Below are 17,711 nucleotides of genomic sequence, written 5' to 3' on the forward strand. Positions count from 1 at the left end.
CTGTGTATTATCATAAACTTTTATTTTGAAGCCGCCGAACAAGAAGTCTCTTGACACATCAGAATTTCTTATTAGCGTTATCCTGAGACGCTCGTGCGCCGCGGTTATACCAGCCGCTTGCCAGAACAGCGAGCCGTTTTTTACGGCCAGTCTTTAATAATAGTAATAATAATAATCACTTGGAAGCCTGCGTTCATCATGTTAATTCGGAAAAGCGTTCGACGCTAAACGAACTGGAATATTTCTAGCCAGCCGCCGAGATGCTGACGGACATGAGCGTTGAAGAGGAGTTCGAGCTGAAGGAGGATGAGCCCTGGTACGACAAGCAAGACCTCGAACACGGTAACCTTTGCAACCTTTCTTCAGCTACGATAGAAGCGAGTCTCATTTAATTAGCCGCGTTTTAAATTGAAAATAAAATTCCGTTTTATCAATCAATGTGGATATGTCATGGTGTTTTAATTTGAAAAGGATACCAGAAGAGAGGTGACAGCGCAAAACGTTTTTATTAATTTATTTTTTTTGTACGTTATTGATTTGCCTGCAACTTAATTGGAGGATAGCTTAGTGGTATTGTCAATTAGCCTAATTAGGCCCTGCACATCCGCACAAGTGGGTCAGTGGATCACAACACACGGTTTGCAAATTGTGTACCTAGGTCAGAGTCAAAAACCTTGTAGACGGTCTAAAAAAAACAAAAAAAAACGGAATGTAGCTTAATGCCTCAAAACGACAACCAATCGTCACCAAAATATGAATGCCGTCCTCAGTTCTATCACTGCCCGTATCCAAACCGCGCGCGTCTCCTTCCGCAGACCTTCAGCTGGCCGCCGAGCTGGGAAAGTCGTTGCTGGAGAGGAACCGCGAGCTGGAACAGGGCCTGCAGCAGATGTGTTCCACCAATCAGGAGCAAGTGCAAGAGATCGAGGTATAAGACTCCCGGGACATTGACAACCGGGTTGCCGTGGTTACACTCATCAGTCAAGGTCTTTGGGATCGTGACTTCAAAATATTTGTAAACTTTGCAACAACAAAAAAACAGGAAGTGAACTGTTCTGGATTACTTTAATGTCCTTAAATCTGCTTTGTGTGGCCGGCGAGGCCTTCTCAGCACTGACATGTTGATTTAATCCACAAGTCCTAAATGGCGTCAACATTTAGGCACACAAACACACGCCCCCCCCCCCCCCCCCACACACACACACACATGCATTGAGGTCGTGCTGTGGTCAGAGTGAAGGCAATGTTCATTAACAACAGGTTCAAATTGCCGCTCTGATAAGATAAAAGTTTATCCGTCCGTCCTCACTTGGGTCGCTTTGTTGATAATGCACAGAGCTGTTTGTAATATTAGATATACTCATATACCGAATGACTTGTCCTTATATTATGCTATTGCTTTTGTAGTAACAGTGCAGTTGTTAATTATTATTATTATTATTTATTTTTTTAAAGAACAGTGAATGGGGTTGTAATTTACACTATTTAAAGATCATCTCAAGACAAAAAGTGTCTAGAAAAGCGCCATATAAATCCGATGCGTTATTATTATTATTTAAAAAATGCACAGTATTACACCCCCTCACATTTCTGCAGAACCATGCTGTGTGGTCTGATGAGACCAAGGCCAAGTTTTCGTCTTTGGTAATTAATTCAATGCACGAGCCTTAAATGTGATTTAATTTAAGTGTATTTATTTTCGATATTAACCAGAATAAGGACGTTTGAGAGGGTGTCGCAGAAGCGACGTCATCTCGCAGCAGCCAATAGAAAAGCACCTTCAGATGACGTCGTTCCTCAGCGACATTTTTGCGCTTGTTCATTTAACTCAACCGAAAATGCAACGCGAGGCAAGAAATACGTTACTTTTTCCGTTTTAACAAGTAAAACTAATACTGAAACTAACTAAAGCTAAAATTAAGCATTTTTTGAAATAACTAAAACCAATAAAAAAAACTAACAGAGCCACCCTGAAAACTAATTAAAACTAATTAAATAAAAAAAACTCAAAACAAAATAAAAACTAACTATAATGAAAATTTCAAAACTAATAATGAACCTGCTGGCCACACAAAATATTGACACTTTTGGCATTTTCACCTAGGGGTGTACTCACTTTTGTTGATTTTTAGAGAACATGAAATAATTTTCCGATAGTGATTGTTTTTTTTTTGTGGTCCAGTACCTGGGCAAGCAAGTGGAGCTCCTGCGGCAGGTGAACGACCAGCACGCCAAAGTGTACGAGCAGCTGGACGTGGCGTCCCGCGAGCTGGAGCAGTGCAACCACAAGCTGACTCGGGACAATCGCACAGCCCAGCACAAGATCCACGGGTCCGAACACAACACAAACGCCATCAGCACGAGAAAGCAGGGCCGACTTATCGCGCAAATCCGATATCCGAGCTTGTGTGTTTTATGTCGGCGCAGGTTGACGGAAACGGTGGATGTGCTGCAGACGCGCGTGGACGAGCTGCAGCGGCAGGTGGACGACATGAAGCTGGGACCCTCGCAACTCGGCCGGGGGGGCCGGCGGGTGTCACGCGGGGCACAGAGTCTGGAGGAGCTGCAAAATCTCAGGTTTGAGCCCAACTGGCTTCCGGCTGACTTGTTTTAAGTCTATTGGCGCGTCTCGCTAATCAGCTGTGAGCGTAGTCGCCCACATTTCAAACTTAAGTTTGCAATATTGTGTGAGGAAGTGAAGAACTGAATGCTTCCTGGTTGCGTCGTCAATGTGACATCAGTTTATCACCTCCTGCTCGTTTAGAACGCGCTGTGCCGAAGATAAAACGTAAATATGATGACTAATGTGTTGTATAATAAGGGTGAGATAAGTGAAAATGGTGTTACCGCAAGAGTGCAAAGGGCGTCATTCGGCTCCACGCTCTGGACTTTTCACCTATAACATCAAATTATTAATATTTTTCCAAGTCTTTTTAATTCATTTTGTTATTATAAAAAGTTCGAGATTTTGAACATAATTCGACCTACATTTAGATATTTTTTTAAAGGGATACTTGAATTAATATTTAATTTAATATTTTGTCCAGAATTAATTTGGTAACTTCATTATTTTTCATGTACAATTAATACCTTTAAAAACTATATTTTTCCCACTTGCTTTTGACTGAAGATGACATCACCTGTGCTGAGGAAGTAGGTAACGATCAATCGTGGCTCAGCTGGTTGACCAAACCCAGAAAACAGGTGAGCCATGATTGGTCGTTACCTACTTCCTCAGCACAGGTGATGTCATTTTCAAGCGACAGCAAGTGGGAATTATTTATTTTTTTAAGTTATTAATTGCACAAGAAAAATTACGAGGTTATGAAATTCATTCTGGACAACATAGTAACTTTTTACCGCTGAAAATGGCTCAATGATTTTGCTATTTTTAGCTCAACAAATTTGGAAAGATAAAATTGTTTAACAAATGTAATTTCATCAGTTTTTCTAATCAAATTTGAGATGCGAATAAGGTTACAAATTTAGATATTTATAATCGGCTATTTTACTTTTTTTTTATTACATATTTCAGATTTTCATGAAGATGCAACCAAAATATGAAAGATTTGAATCACTAATTCTAAAAAAAAAAAGCTCTGGTTGAGCTGAATGTTGATTTTTGAAGTCATAATTAACACAAATGTTAAAATTTGTTTTTGTGTATTTAGTTATTTTACACTTTTATTTTGATTTATTTTCTATCTATTGATTTTGAATCTAGTTGAATAAGGTGACAAAAGTATTAGCAAAAGTTAGTCAGTCATTTTTAAATTGCAATATTTTATAAATATATTACATATTGTACGTAGCTTTAAAAGGGAAGTCAAACTACAAATTTTCTTTACATTATTATATATATATATATTGAGTTTATGGAATATGAATTAAGCAACAAAATCCACCCAATTTTATCCATCTAGGAGGCGGACATTTTGTCACTAGCTGTTGACCGATTTCCGAGTTTGGTCGTATGTGACATTCACCAGATACATGTTTGGTTGTTACCGGAGCAACTGTGATGTCATTTTCAGTCAACGTGGCAAAATGGCCGCCGCCTGAGATAGATAACAACAGGTGGATTTTTGCTGCTTTATTCACACTCAACAAACGCAGGGGGCACCTAGAAAATATTATTGAAAAGAAAATTTGGTTGGGTTGACTTCCCCTTTAATAACATGTATGTACCTGCATGCATTCCTATGATTTGCTCCACTGTGACTGTGCAGGCAGCGTGACGGCGATCCCGAAGAAACTCGCCTCGACGGCGTGCAGCGGTGGCACGAGGAGCAGCAGACGTCATTGCGCCGCTCCCTCCGCAGCCTCCAGGCTCAGTACGCCGGAGAGCGCGCGCGGCGGGAGGAGGCCGAGCGGGAGGCGGGGCTACTGAGCAGGGAGAACGCGGCGCTCGAACAGCAGCTGGCTGGCATGGAGACGTGCAGGGTACGAAAATTGGGAATTTATACTATTATATACGGGAGGTGGCAAATTCAGGTCCAGAAAGTAAAAATCCCTGCCACAGTTTGGCTTTAGCCCGATGCTAGCTAGCTAGCTCTCTAGCAGGTAAACGAGCACCAACGGAGCAAACCACATCAAACCGGGGGCTAAAGCCAAACTGTGGCTAGCTAGCTAGCTCTCTAGCAGGCAAACGAGCGCTAATGGAGCTAGCAGGTAAACAAGCACTAATGGAGCTGACTAGCTAGCTAGCACCTGGGGCTAATGCTGCATTCGAGGATGGCCGGAAGTCGGACTTTTCCGGGTTCAAACCAGGAACGCAGACTGTGAATGGCAAAACACAATTTACTCGAGTATAAAATATACTATATTCGACATGACTTCACGTAACAAAACCCGCTTTCTCACTTTCTCAACTCCTGAACTCTATTGAATGCTTATGAAATAAGATTTTTTTTAAAAATAATAATAAATGAAGCAAAATTGCAAGAAGGCAAGTTTGCTGGAGGTCAAAATGAGTTTTGAGGACCAAAATTAAAAAAAATATTTATCACTATCCGCCATTTTGGTTGTTTACTTTCGCCTCGAACGCTTTCAGGTCTGAACTGGGAAAAAACAACTGATTTATCCGACTTCCGACCATCCTTGAATGCAGCATATAGCCAAACTGTGGCAGGGTTTCTAGCTAGCTCTTTGGAAGGTAAACAAGCATCAATGGAGCTAGCACCTAGGGCTAAAGCCAAACTGTGGCTGCGTTTCTACTTTCTGGATCTGGATTTACCACCTCTGATTATCGTGGATATATACACTGACTTGTTTTGTGTCTGCAGATGCGAGTATCCGAGTTGGAGCGAGAGGCCGAAGAGCTTCGCCACCTGTGGAAGTCCGAATCCTTCTCCCGGCTCAACGTGGCGTACGCTCTCCCCGAGGAGGAAGAGGAAGAGCGCGACGAGGAAGCCGAGCCCAGCGGGTCGTCCCCCCGAAGCCGACGGCCCCTCAAGCGCTGGGCCAGCGAGCGTCTCCTGAAAAGCAAGCACGGCGCCGACCCGGCGGGCGAGCACGAGTGCTGGTGCGGCCGACGGGCCGGCAAGGCGGAACGCGGCGGCATCTCGCTGCTCAACGAGGTGGACGCGCAGTACAGCGCCTTGCAGGTCAAATACGAGCAGCTGCTCAGGCACTTTGGATTACAGCAACGCCAACGAGAGGAGGAAGAGGAGGTGGTGAGCCACAAGGCAATTCAGACCGCCGACTACAACGGCGGCTTGCAGCAGCCCGAGTACAAGGAACTGTTCCGGGAGATTTTCGCTCGCATCCAGAAAACCAAAAAGGACCTGGAGAACAGGGCCAGGCCATCCTGTACTTGATGATGCCGGCATGAAAGAAAAAAAAAAAGGCAGTGATGTTTTCTCATTAGGAAATTATTTATTATTTCTCCAATGAATTCCAATGGAAACATTTATTACTATTTTGGGCTGGGCGATTATGGCCTTAACACAACAGACAGACTTTTAGTTTGCATCTAGTTTGTTAGTGGCAGCAGTGCACGTCAGCGGAGACTTTGAACTACTTCAGAAGCCACTTAAATAAAAAAAAATAAAAAATAAAACTGTTTAAGCGCCCAGCCCTAACTTCTACATGTTATTTCTAGCACTTTTTCCTCTAATTCATTGCAATCGCTACCAGGCTGTATGCTATTTACTCCAATGTGAAAGCTTTAATTCTTACTATATCTGAATTGTAGCAACTCTGAATGTGTCTTCGTGAAATAAGAGGAAAAAGGGACGGTGCTGAATTTTATGCAACAAATATCCGATACTTGATTACTTCTCCATGTTGGATGACTGAGTGAACGTTTTGATCGCTGTCAAGGTTGTCTCGTGCCCTTTTCACTTTGTTCTAACAGGAGTGTGTGAATGGGTAAGTCGTGTTAAAGATGCTAATGTTAAAGTTCATCAAGGAGAGGGGGAAGAAAAAAAAAAGGTAATGTTGCCGTTCTGAGCCACAATCATTGTTTACATTGCTTAGTATGTCATTTCTAATTATGCATATTTATTGAATTAGTGTCACAATAATAATAATAAAAATAAAAATAAATCCACTTTGTTGAAATTCTATTGCATTATGGCACGGAAATACACGTCAATTTATTCCAATTTAGACTCCGGCGATCAAACATGACAAACTTTCATGTAAATGTTTTGTTTTTATTGATCATCCACAACCGTTTCTGTACATTCGAGTAAAAAGCAAACAAAACGCAGCAGTCGAAAGTTTGTCGTTCCCAACACGAGTCACGAGTAGAGATGCATGAAGTCTGAAATGAACTTTCACTTTTTAGCCTTGCTTGTTTTTTTTGGTTAATGTTTAAAAAAAAAAAGTGCCAGAGACTACTTGTGTCTTACTGCATCCTACATCTTAATGGATGAACACAAAATGGCGGCCGTGTAGCCTTCCAAAAAGGTCCATCGGGGGAAAAAAAACCATAAATAAATGAGGCGTTTGTTTTGAAGATTCCCCTTCAAAGACCGCTTTTTCTCAACGCTCTCAGCGGCAGACGACAACGCGGTCGTCGTGACCGGCCGCGACCGGCTCTCACCTCGGCCGCGCTCCCTTGTGACACTGTGATTGGCTAAGGGTGCCCCCTGGGGCGGGCTGCTTGGGTCAGGACTGAGTGGTTCCCTTTAGGTACCACATGCCAGCGTTGCAGATGCAGCATTCCTGAGGGAGGGAATAATAAAAAAAATATGGAAATAAAAAGGTCCGTTCTCATTTTGGAAAGAATCCCCCCGCTCGGGTGCTCACCTTGAGCAACCGGTCCACGTCGGCCTTGGCGACGTTGCCGAACTCCTCGTTGAGCCGGGCGTGCACCGCGGTCCGTTTCAGGCGATATGTTTTGGCGAACATATCGTAAAGCAGGCGCCGGTGCTGTGCCCCGCCAGGAGAAATAAAATTAGCTTAGCAGAAATATGAGCTACTGTTTGTTTTTTTATTACAATGTAACAGAACTCTCCATTGTAACCCCCCCCCCCCTCCCCCCTCGCTCACCTTGTCGCAGTCCTCTCCGCTCTCCCACAAGCCGAACACCTTTTGTATGTCGGCAGAAGCCGTGGTCAGAGCGGGGAACTACAGTTAGAGGAGAAACCAAAGTGTTAAGTTTGGATCTTAGTTAAATGTTTGTTTGTGTGGACATACAAAAACCAAACAAGCCAAACAAATACCCAAAGTGGAACCATATTTGGTAACCGCGTTTTGGGGCTTTGGTGACCAAATGTGGTTCCACTCAGGTTTCCAAATGTTACCAAATATGGTTCCTCGAAAATATTCAAGCCTAGTACATTAGTAGTCAGACAACGTTTGTCTCAAGGAATCCGCAGGGAGTCAAAAAATGAGCCTAAAAAAGCCACCTGAAAACAAAATGGCAGACATTGTGTTTCCTGGCTTCCTGACAAAACGCAGCTCGGCCCCTCCCAGGTCCGCTACCCTGCCCGTTTGACGGCTCACGCAGACGTAATGAGCTTAGCGCCGAAGCTAATCGTCGGTTGCCTAATAAACGTGGCGTGCCTCCATTGCCCCCACCGCTCCCCACCAATCCACTTGCAATCCTCTCAAGGCTGCAGTTGGGATAAGACTTAACTCGCAACCTGTAACACAAGACCGTGACGCCCAGAGATGGCGCTAAATCCGGTACAATTCCAAATAAGCTGCAGCGCAGTCAAAACACAATCTGTGCCAAGCTACGCTCAAAGTCACACCTGTCAATCAAATTTGGTAGCACACAGAGCCGAGATTGCATCACAAACCTTTTGCTGGTAGACAACTCATCATATTACAAAACAATAAAACAATCCATTCCACAAAAATACCAAATATGGTTCCACCTATATTACCTACGGTTCCACTCAGGTTACCAAATGAGGTTCCATCCATTTCCTATACCAGGAAGTGACATGCATGAATACTCACAGGCACCGTGATCTGCTTGCAGCGGCTGAGCAGCACAGCGTCCTGCAGAACGTGGTCCGACACGGGTCCGAAGGGTATGCGCCCCGCCGGCATGGTGGCCAGGTGGAGGCTCATGAGCCTCTTGAGCTCGTTCAGCGTCAACACGGGATTCTTCCTGAAGGTCTTTGTCACAAAGTCCAGCAGCTCCGGTGAGGGCGCGGCGGCGGTGGGGCTGCCGCCGTTGGCGTGCTCGGCGCCGGCGTAGCCGTTGACGGAGCCGTTGGGGATGCCCGACCGGGACGGCGAAGGAGAGGACGTGTCCATGGGTTCGGCCTCGCCGTCGCTAAGGGGTTCCTGTTTGATGCGGGCGCCGCCGCTTCCTGCTCGCTTGGCGTCCACAACCTTTTGGAAAGAGGCTTGCTTCTCCTGAGCGCGACCCTGCGCCAACTTCAGACGCTGCTCGCCACTGATGTGCACCGGATCTGCAACCACAAACACACTTTTTACTACACTGATATTTAAAATGGCAGCAGAATTGAAATCAGCTCTACCGGCCAAGTGTGTTAAACACACAAATAATTGATCTCAGGTAGTTTGAGCCAACTCCAGTATTACAGTACACAAGCCATTACAACTAAATATATATTTTATACACATGATGTATTAATTAGTTTTACCTGGCAACCCAGCCAGCAATTTATTCCAAATAGAGAGCAAACTAAATGCTCTTACATACAAATTGGAAAAATTGCATCTTTGTGAGGTTCCTACCAGGGTTATAGTCTTGAATTTTTCTTTATAGTTAAATTGCATATAGTTTTTTTTAAATAATTTGAATTTGTTTTTAATGTGAGCTTATTAGTGTTACTTTTTTCAAAAATGCTTAGTTTTTTTTAAATATATATATATATATATATATATATATATATAGCCTAAGTCATGTTTTGTTTTTTGCAAAAATCTTCTCCTCATGATATAAATGGTTCGTTTTTCCTGAAAAATCTGAAATAATGACATGGGCAATTATTTTAAGAAGGCGTCAATCTGGAATATTTGTTAAGTGCAAGAAGTATTGTGTAAAATAAAAAAAAAGTTAATTATACTACAATTCTTGTCTTTTTAGATAATTAACTAGTGAGATAGATAACGGATGGATTTATTATTATTATTATTATTACATGAAGAAGATTTGTCATGGGCATCATAATAATGATAATTCATTATTATTATTATTATTAGGGCAGACAGTCGAATACAAATTGCAATAATTGTTGCAAATTAAACACCTGCTTGGGTGTTTTATTGATGATTATTACGATTTATAACAACACTATTATGAGCATTATAATTATGAGCATTAACATTGTACTACTGTACATTTGACCATTATGCTATTATTTATAGGGACCAAGTATTGAGGTAGTATTAAAAAAAAAACTTTAATTATGACTATTAGTGTTATGAGCATTCTCCTAATTTATTATTATTGTCATGATGACGGCCAAATCGCTTTGATTCCAGCAACCTAATTGCCTTCCTGAGAGCCTTAATTATTATACCTTACATAAAAAAAACCATCTAATATTCTATTATCATTATTATTACTCATGGAGGAAGGTATTAATTTTTCCAGGGTTTAATTTTTACTACTTCCCAATGATGACGTATTACTATCCCCTACTGGCTGAAGTGGCTCATTACACACCTGGCTGCGGAGAATTCTTTGGCAGGAAGTCGACCTTTGAGAAGTTGAAGACTTTTTCCAATCTTCAAAATAAAAAATAAAAAAAACACACAAATTGTCATTAGTCTAATCTCCTTTCTTTGGTGAAACTTGTTCGTTGCGTCTTGCGTCACCCACTTGCTCTGGAGGCCCATCCACAGCATTTGCTGGCGGAGAGCCACGTCGGCGTGCTTCTTGACAAAGTCGGCATCGGCGGGAAGCAGGAACTCCCAGCCGCGGTTGACCCGCGGCACCGCCACCTGCTCCAGGAAATCCTTCACATCCTCTGGCGGAAGCTGGAAAAGAGAAGAACCAAGTCGGTTACGTTCGCCTGAATTATTAAGTTGGAGCATCTTTTCGTTTTGTTGCTCCGGGGCTTTTTAACTCTTTGACTGCCAGACGTTTTCAGAAAAGGGATGCCGTCAGTGCCAGCCGATTTAAGCATTTTGACTGATCTTTCAAGGTCCACAGAAAATGTTCTGTTTGGACTATGGAAACACACGTACTACCAAATGAAAGATTGGACTTTCATCTTTCATCAGAAAAAAAGAGTTTGTTTCTACCTTATTCCGTTCTTTAGTAATCAACAATAGAAAATGGTTAGTTTGACCCAATTTCGCCTGTGTTGGACCAAAATACGGAGAAATCAAGCTTTTAGTGAAACGATATTATTTCATGCATTCTAGTGAATTTGACACTTCTTTTTGTCCATGAATGATGCCACAAACACCTAAATAGTGCTTTACTTCTATAAAACACTACCACCAAGAATGAAAAAGTGTTTTTTGATAGCAAAATACGTTTATTTACATTCAACAGTGTAACAATTTGACAACAATTTGGCAAACTATTTACAAATGTGTGCAACTGTGGTGCTATTTACAAATATGTGGATGTTTCAACGACAGTTTTTCTTTTTGTAACACTCTCCTGCGTGCAAAGAGACGCAACAGCATTTGCACAACAGATTGCCTCTTCGCGTGCGCCACTTTCTTGCAGGCCGTTTTTTTCCGGGGAATAGCAAGTATATACTGCAGTGTGTCATCAAGTCTAATATCAGGATCATGCTACGGTTTCGTTACGTCTCGCTTCCCCGTGTCCTTCAGTTGCTATACCGGGTGGTAGGAGATGTTCTGATCCATTTTATCCACTCCATTCATGGTGGCATCGTAGTCCAGAAACAGTGTCTTCTCCGTGATCAGACTGTACCCGCTCCTCCGATGAATATGCATTGGACTCGGGGTACTCTTCATTGTCCGATCGAATGTCCGCTTGTGCAGCTCCGCGTTTTCCGGCGTTAGCAGCGCTAGCCGGTGAGGCTTTATGACGAGAGAATAACGGCCGCGTCAATGCTTCCAACTCCGGCGTCAACCTCGGGAGTGACCATCATCATCATCATCAATGTGCATTGGTCGATGCTTTTCGACTACTCTCCATCGTCCGATCGAATGTCCGCTTGTGCAGAAGTACCCGGCCGGCTATTGTGCGCGTTTTCCGGCCTTAGCAGCGCTAGCCGCGCTTAGCCGGTGAGGCTTACTACGTGATCGTAAACACGTCAAGGCTTCCAACTTTGGCGTCAAGCTCGGAGTCATCATCATCATCATCATCAATCTGCATTGGTCGATGCCAACTCTCCATCGCCCGATCGAATGTCCGCTTGTGCAGAAGTACCCGGCCGGCTATTGTGCGCGTTTTCCGGCCTTAGCAGCGCTAGCCGCGCTTAGCCGGTGAGGCTTACTACGTGATAGTAACAGTCGCGCCAAAGCTTCCAACTTTGGCGTAGAGCTCGGAGTCATCATCATGTCGACATCAATGCGCTTTTTAGTATTGATTGATGCTTTCCGTCTTTGAAAAAAATGCTCAAGCGTGAGCTGCTTGCAACCGGTTGCTTGGTCAGCCATTGTGGCTTTCATCAGCCATTGTCTCCTCAACACTCTAGCTCCGCCTCACGTCTTCTACTGACGCCCACGGTGGGCGGCCCATCCAACCTTGTGCAAAGAGAGTCATCGCTGCCCTCTAGGGGCCAAAACGAGTCTTTGACTAATCATATCTGCCTGATACTTTCAGCACAGCTGCCCAAGGCTTTCCTGCACCCGTTTTTGAAAAAAAAAAAAAAAAACATAGGGGACGTCTTTTAACGTCCTCGGCGCCCTTCCCTAGGTTTATGCTAAACGTTTTATAACGTTTATGGCAGTCAAAGAGTTAAGGTGGCAAAACACGAGGCTTACTTTGATCACGGCCGCCACTTCCTTCCTCATCAGGGAGCGTTCCAGCGTAAATCTCCACATCTGCAGTGACAAATATGAAAAAAAGAAAACACACAAAAACTTTTTTGATGACCAATTTATGAATAAATCCACTTCTTACAACAACAAAGATATGTCAACAATATAAAAACGCATCACTTTGCCTTTCAGTTGAGCTCACCACAAAATCTCTCCCCCGACACAGCAAATCGGCCGGAACGCCGCTGTGAGGGCTGCACGTGTTTTTGGGATACAGAACGTCACTGAAACGACAAAAAGTGCCCATTAAACTCAGCCGGATCCGATTGGCGCTGGTGGGGGGGCGTTTTCGTACCTCTTCACCACCCAGTTGCCTTGGACTAGCAGCGCCACCTGCTGGATACAGCGCAGTACCGCGGTGGAGTCGGTGCCCGAGGCCAGCAGGCCCATCAGGCTGGCAAACTGGATCACTTTGACTGCAGGGAGGGGACAAAGATTATTTTTAGGGGTCAGGCAATTAAAAAATTTTTTTTATCGTAATTAATCACATGAACACACTCATTTTGACACCCCTAATAAGTAAAATAAAAATATTTTACTAACATTTTTTCCCTATTATTATTATTATTTTTTAATTATAGTAAATCAAGCAATTCTTAAATAAGATAAATGTGTACAAAATAAATGAAAAAATTAATAAATACAATTTAGGGAAGCAATTTTCTGACAAAAATAAACAGCTAAAAAAAATACATCATCCTTATTCTTCTTTTGATGATGTAAGCTGTAACGTTCACTTACCGTTCTTCATCAGCGTCTTGATCTGCTCGCCAAGCGGCAACGTACGCAGCTGGGCCATGGACAGCACGTTGCTCGGGCCGATGGGCTTCACGCTACGACAGACGGTTGAAAATAGGTTATGTTCTATTTTAAATGTTTTAAGTGTCCCAAAGATGTATTTATAGGTTATTTTTATGTTGTTGTTTTTATGCTAGAGCATACATAAGGCTTTGATGCAGCCTTTCAACTGCACAAAAGGGTTTAAGCAATGGTAGTTATTACAAAAACAACCACTAGGTGGCAGCAGAGTACAAGAGATCAACTAGGGCCATGTTTTAAACTATAATGATGAAACTTAGCTATATTCTAATGCTAATTGCTGTAAATCGTATACAGATCGAAATATTATTATTTTTTCCTAATGAAAGAAGAGACTCTAACCTTTCTTTCGGTAGGTTCCATTTTTTTTATAGCAATAGAACACAATATTCTGTGGGCCTGGAAAAATCAGTCAAAATCCAGTAAAACAGCCGGGAGTGAAGGGGGTTGCTTCAGTGAAAATGGCTGGGAGCGAATGAGTTAAAATACAAACTACAGTGAGAAAGAAAAAGATGAACGCTTACAATTTTTCCTCCGCCAGCGGCGGCATCAGCATCGTGAGGTACTCCCTGCCGGGACAAAGAATCTCCATTGTAAGCCATCATTATTAAATAAATGTCCACAATTTGAGGAAATCCTGTCTCCAACTTGGAGATGCGTTCAAGAACTCACTTGGGCGTTTTAACCAGCTCAGAGTTGTCGGAGGCGTCCACATTCTGACAGAACAAATACTGCCTTTCGTGTTCCGAGCGCTCGTCCTGAGGCAAAACAAAATGGCGGACTTACTGGAGTACCATTCATTATAATAATCAGCGGGCACTCATCGTGACGAGCTACCTTGACGTTGTGGTGCTGCAAGTGGATCCAGGGCTCTTCGGCCTGCTTCTTTTGGAGGAACTCGTACGACTGGATCCTCCTCTGGCGCGCTTGCTCCGACTCGGGCCGAGCGAACCTCACCTGCAGGAGCAGAATAAAACATGGTCGATGTGAGTGTGCACAGCTTTATATTCTATTTGATATTGAAATGATTCCTCTATTTGTATCCCATATTTTCATATGAATTAATAATAATAAATGCCAAAAATGCAAAACCTCTGGTGTGGGAAAAGCGAGCACTCACCGAAATGGCCTTGGCTTCTTCCTCACCTTCATCTTGGGACGAGTCTCCACCTGTGTGGAAGGGAAACCCTCAGATGCGCGCAATACAACAAGCAGAAGAAAACAAAAAATATGTGAGAAAAATAAAGAAGAAAGAAGAAAACTGGGACCTTCGTTGGCCGCCTCTCGCTCCCTCGTTTTGTTGTCGGCCTTGTCCAGGTATGTAAAACTGGGCCTCATCTGCAGGATTCCCGTCAGCGGCGTCACATGAAGCTCGCCTGTGGACAGCATCAGCAAAAAAATAATAAAAAAATGAGGATCGTTTGTAAAAAAAAATTGAAATTTAAGGCATGTTTTTTTTTGTAATTTTTTTAATGACCGTAATGTATAACTCTCAACAATTTTCTCACACATGCAATTTTTTCAAGAAAAAGAACAACTCGAGACCTTTTCGAAAGATGGCAGCGGCGTATCGGGAGGTGTTGGTGGTGGCCTGGATAGACGAGAAGCTCTGATTGTCCATCATTTTCCTGTAAAAAAGACATCAGCTCCCGTGTCACTTTAACATGCTACATTCAACAACCTCCATTTTAAAATGAGCCACTCAGTAAATCGTCGCGACGTCACTTTGGGGTAATTTTTTTTTTAAATCCACAACACATTAAAAAAAAAGGGGGGATTGCACTGATTTAAAAAATTTGCATATAACATAGAAGTGAAATTTATTTTCAAGTGTGATATAAGAATGATACATTCATTAAAACTGTTTAAATATTAAAAAAAAAAAAAGTAAAACTATATATTCTAAAATTTTATTTTTTATAATACATAATTTTACTTGCACAATACTGACAAAAACTAAAAATACAATTTAAAATTACTTACATTTGTTGTTAACAAAAAAATATTCCTTTTAAATTATGTGTGTAAAAAAAAAAAGGTTCTTGCAGGTTATGTTATTGTCTATGGAAATGTTGGCAAAAATATGAAACATGACTTTTGCGACTATCTTGATCTCATTTGTATGGAATCCACCCAATGACCCTTGAATTAGACAACACATTAAAATACAATGTTTATATTTATTTATTTATAATATTTGTATGTGTTTATTTACTTTCATTCCAATTCAATTTGGCTGTGTACATTTGTTTAATTGACCATCTAATCAGTAATGGCTAAGCAAAAAATGGTTTGTTTTTCAAACCCAATAATCAGTTTCACTCCCTTTTAATTGCCGTTTTACTAAATACAATAAGAAAAATAATTGTTGTTCAGTGAGAGCGGAAATAGCATGAAAAACATGCATTGTTAGAAATGTTCTTCAAAATGAGTGAAAAAAGGCTTCTTCTTCTTTTTTGCTTCCACTTTCCAGGCAATAAATTGTGCACTATGAAGACACGGTGACATCTAGTGGAGATATTCCAGCATAACACACATACAGTCAAAATGTTCTATAGTAAGCCTGTTTCGCCGCAAAACATACACTGAATAGGTGTTGTTCTCCTCGTAGCCGGTACCGTCCACATTCAGCGCTATCTGCTCTCCCTTGCTGCGGCAGTAGTTGGGGCTCGTGGTGTCCATGGCAATCTGCAGCTCCACCTACGGGCACCATAATCACAATTTTCTGGAATAATTTGAGGATAAAGTAAGCATGTATTAAAGGTTTTTAGTTTTGTTTTTTTACCCGCTGCTGTTTGGGTTTGACCTTAGCAGCCAAAAGGTTGATGTCGTCGTAGGTCATGGTGGATGGTCGCACGGGGTACTGCAACGGGAGAAAATTAGCAGCAGCTTGGGCCTGCGTTATTCAGACACTAACATGTCATTAACTGGTTAAAAATCACTGTCTATTTTTCTATAAGCGAAAGCCGGGGAAAATAAATACATTCAAATCGGAACAGATTTAGAGTTATAAAATATATTTTTTTTAAAGTAGCCTTTTTATTTAAACGCCATCCGCCCAGTCATGATGGCAACTAATTTGCATCGAATGCAACACAAAACACCCACCTGGAGTAGATAAAGCTTCTCTGCAAGGCTTTTAGCGAGATAGACGTCAATCTGCGGGTGCAAAAAAAATAAAATAAAAATAAAAAAAGGAATCAATGCTGATTGATTCAACAGCAAGTATCTTTGATCTTCCAGTGAGCGCATACCTCCTCTATAATGGGGTCGTCGTCATCCCCGCTGGCCATATTTTAGGAAGCGGAGTCAGGAGGGGGGAAGGTGGTGTAGGGAGAGCGAAACCAAACTTTCAAAAGGAGACACATTATGTATTTTAGCACATTATTATGTTATCGCACATTAAGAGCAAGAACCAAACTTCAAACTTTTGTCCAGCCAAATCACTGTTGGAAAAGACTCCTAGCACATAGACACTTATTCAGAAATAGGGAGATAAAAGTTTTACTTGGCTGTTTAATTTTACCCCTAAAAAGGAGGACAGGCATTATGCAACCATTTATTTAAGTACAGTCATTAAAAACTCAACCATAATATGTGAACTTTAAAAGGTGGTAAAATAGCTTCAATTGAACATGTTCAACAATTCAGTGAGCAGTGGCAGTCCAAACAGTGTTTCAACCACAAGAAAATCAATTGCTATATGTCGCCCAATATTTATGTGATGACTCAGTGCTAGAATGCTAATAGAAGCAGGTAAACACTGATTATGATGAGGTCAAACAGGTGATGCAAGAACGCGAAATCGAATTCAAATTGCTTTCCAAGGTTTGAACACATTGAAACAAACTAATTCACACCACTGGGCAGCGGTTAGTATTGATTCTAATGCATTTTCGAGCCATTACTCTCTAAAATAAGCCTTTTCGAGGTGTGTTAGCACATTAGCAAAACACACAGCAAATTGTCAGGCAGGCCTGCGTTAAACTCCGCCAAACTAGACAAAAACGTACAAAAAATACCACACCGCCTGCATTATAAAACGAACTTCACGGAGCCCCACGCAAAGGACAATATGTTCTATAACAAACGTAAACGTGACGAAGTGAGCTAACGTTGAAGCAGCGGCAGGTTAGCAACTTTAGCATAAGCTAACTAGCTTTGATTCACACATGCCGGTAGAAATAACATTGGGCGAGTGAACGGGGCCTGCTATTACGCGAAAAATTTGTCCTACTGAAAATCACAGCTATATGATATACTTTACCTGCAATTAGCCAAGTGTGTGAGCTATCTCAGCAGCGTGACATTTGTCCACCGAAGCGGACGGCGAAGTGGAGGAAGGAGCACGAACACACATGAAGTGGACACCATGTTGACTCCGATCTACAGCGGACACGTGTGAAGCGAGGCCGAGCCCACAATGCAAAGCGGGTGATAAAATATTAATATAGTTTTTTACTTTTGTTCATTGTCGTTTATGTTAG

The 17,711-nt window shown here is 42.1% G+C and overlaps 2 protein-coding genes across 2 annotated transcripts; one reads left to right on the plus strand and one right to left on the minus strand.

Annotated features, from left to right (window-relative positions):
• Positions 1-82: 82 nt before the first annotated feature.
• On the plus strand, positions 83-6,622 carry LOC147156782 (cerebellar degeneration-related protein 2-like). The gene is made up of 6 exons (XM_086064064.1): positions 83-342; positions 816-928; positions 2,183-2,331; positions 2,428-2,577; positions 4,230-4,443; positions 5,286-6,622. Exons 1-6 carry the CDS (start codon positions 261-263, stop codon positions 5,817-5,819), a joined length of 1,242 nt encoding a protein of 413 aa, XP_085920190.1. The 5' UTR covers positions 83-260; the 3' UTR covers positions 5,820-6,622.
• polr3e (polymerase (RNA) III (DNA directed) polypeptide E) lies at positions 6,241-17,637 on the minus strand. Its single transcript, XM_086064063.1, has 21 exons — positions 17,492-17,637; positions 16,479-16,573; positions 16,333-16,383; positions 16,010-16,087; positions 15,809-15,924; positions 14,770-14,852; positions 14,493-14,600; positions 14,345-14,394; positions 14,062-14,181; positions 13,897-13,982; positions 13,749-13,793; positions 13,147-13,238; positions 12,701-12,821; positions 12,548-12,629; positions 12,349-12,408; positions 10,259-10,416; positions 10,103-10,164; positions 8,419-8,879; positions 7,501-7,578; positions 7,258-7,380; positions 6,241-7,173 (listed from the first exon to the last, which is right to left on the minus strand). The coding sequence occupies exons 2-21, from the start codon at positions 16,515-16,517 to the stop codon at positions 7,117-7,119; spliced, it is 2,070 nt and encodes a 689-aa protein (XP_085920189.1). The 5' UTR covers positions 16,518-16,573; positions 17,492-17,637; the 3' UTR covers positions 6,241-7,116.
• Between the last annotated feature and the right edge of the window lie 74 nt (positions 17,638-17,711).

This window comes from Leptonotus elevatus, chromosome 20 (assembly GCF_054856555.1).
Source record: "Leptonotus elevatus isolate MCC_2025b chromosome 20, RoL_Lele_1.0, whole genome shotgun sequence".
NCBI classification, from domain to species: domain Eukaryota; kingdom Metazoa; phylum Chordata; class Actinopteri; order Syngnathiformes; family Syngnathidae; genus Leptonotus; species Leptonotus elevatus.

Excerpts from the sequence above, each read along its gene's own strand:
- LOC147156782 (XM_086064064.1), top strand. The coding sequence starts at position 261 with ATGCTGACGGACATGAGCGTTGAAGAGGAGTTCGAGCTGAAGGAGGAT. Across the intron at positions 2,332-2,427 it reads GCCCAGCACAAGATCCACGG|GTTGACGGAAACGGTGGATG; the intron begins GTCCGAACACAA and ends ATGTCGGCGCAG. Across the intron at positions 4,444-5,285 it reads CTGGCATGGAGACGTGCAGG|ATGCGAGTATCCGAGTTGGA; the intron begins GTACGAAAATTG and ends TTGTGTCTGCAG.
- polr3e (XM_086064063.1), bottom strand. The coding sequence starts at position 16,517 with ATGGCCAGCGGGGATGACGACGACCCCATTATAGAGGAG. Across the intron at positions 16,384-16,478 it reads ACGACCCCATTATAGAGGAG|ATTGACGTCTATCTCGCTAA; the intron begins GTATGCGCTCAC and ends TTGCACCCGCAG. Across the intron at positions 13,983-14,061 it reads TGCAGCACCACAACGTCAAG|GACGAGCGCTCGGAACACGA; the intron begins GTAGCTCGTCAC and ends GTTTTGCCTCAG.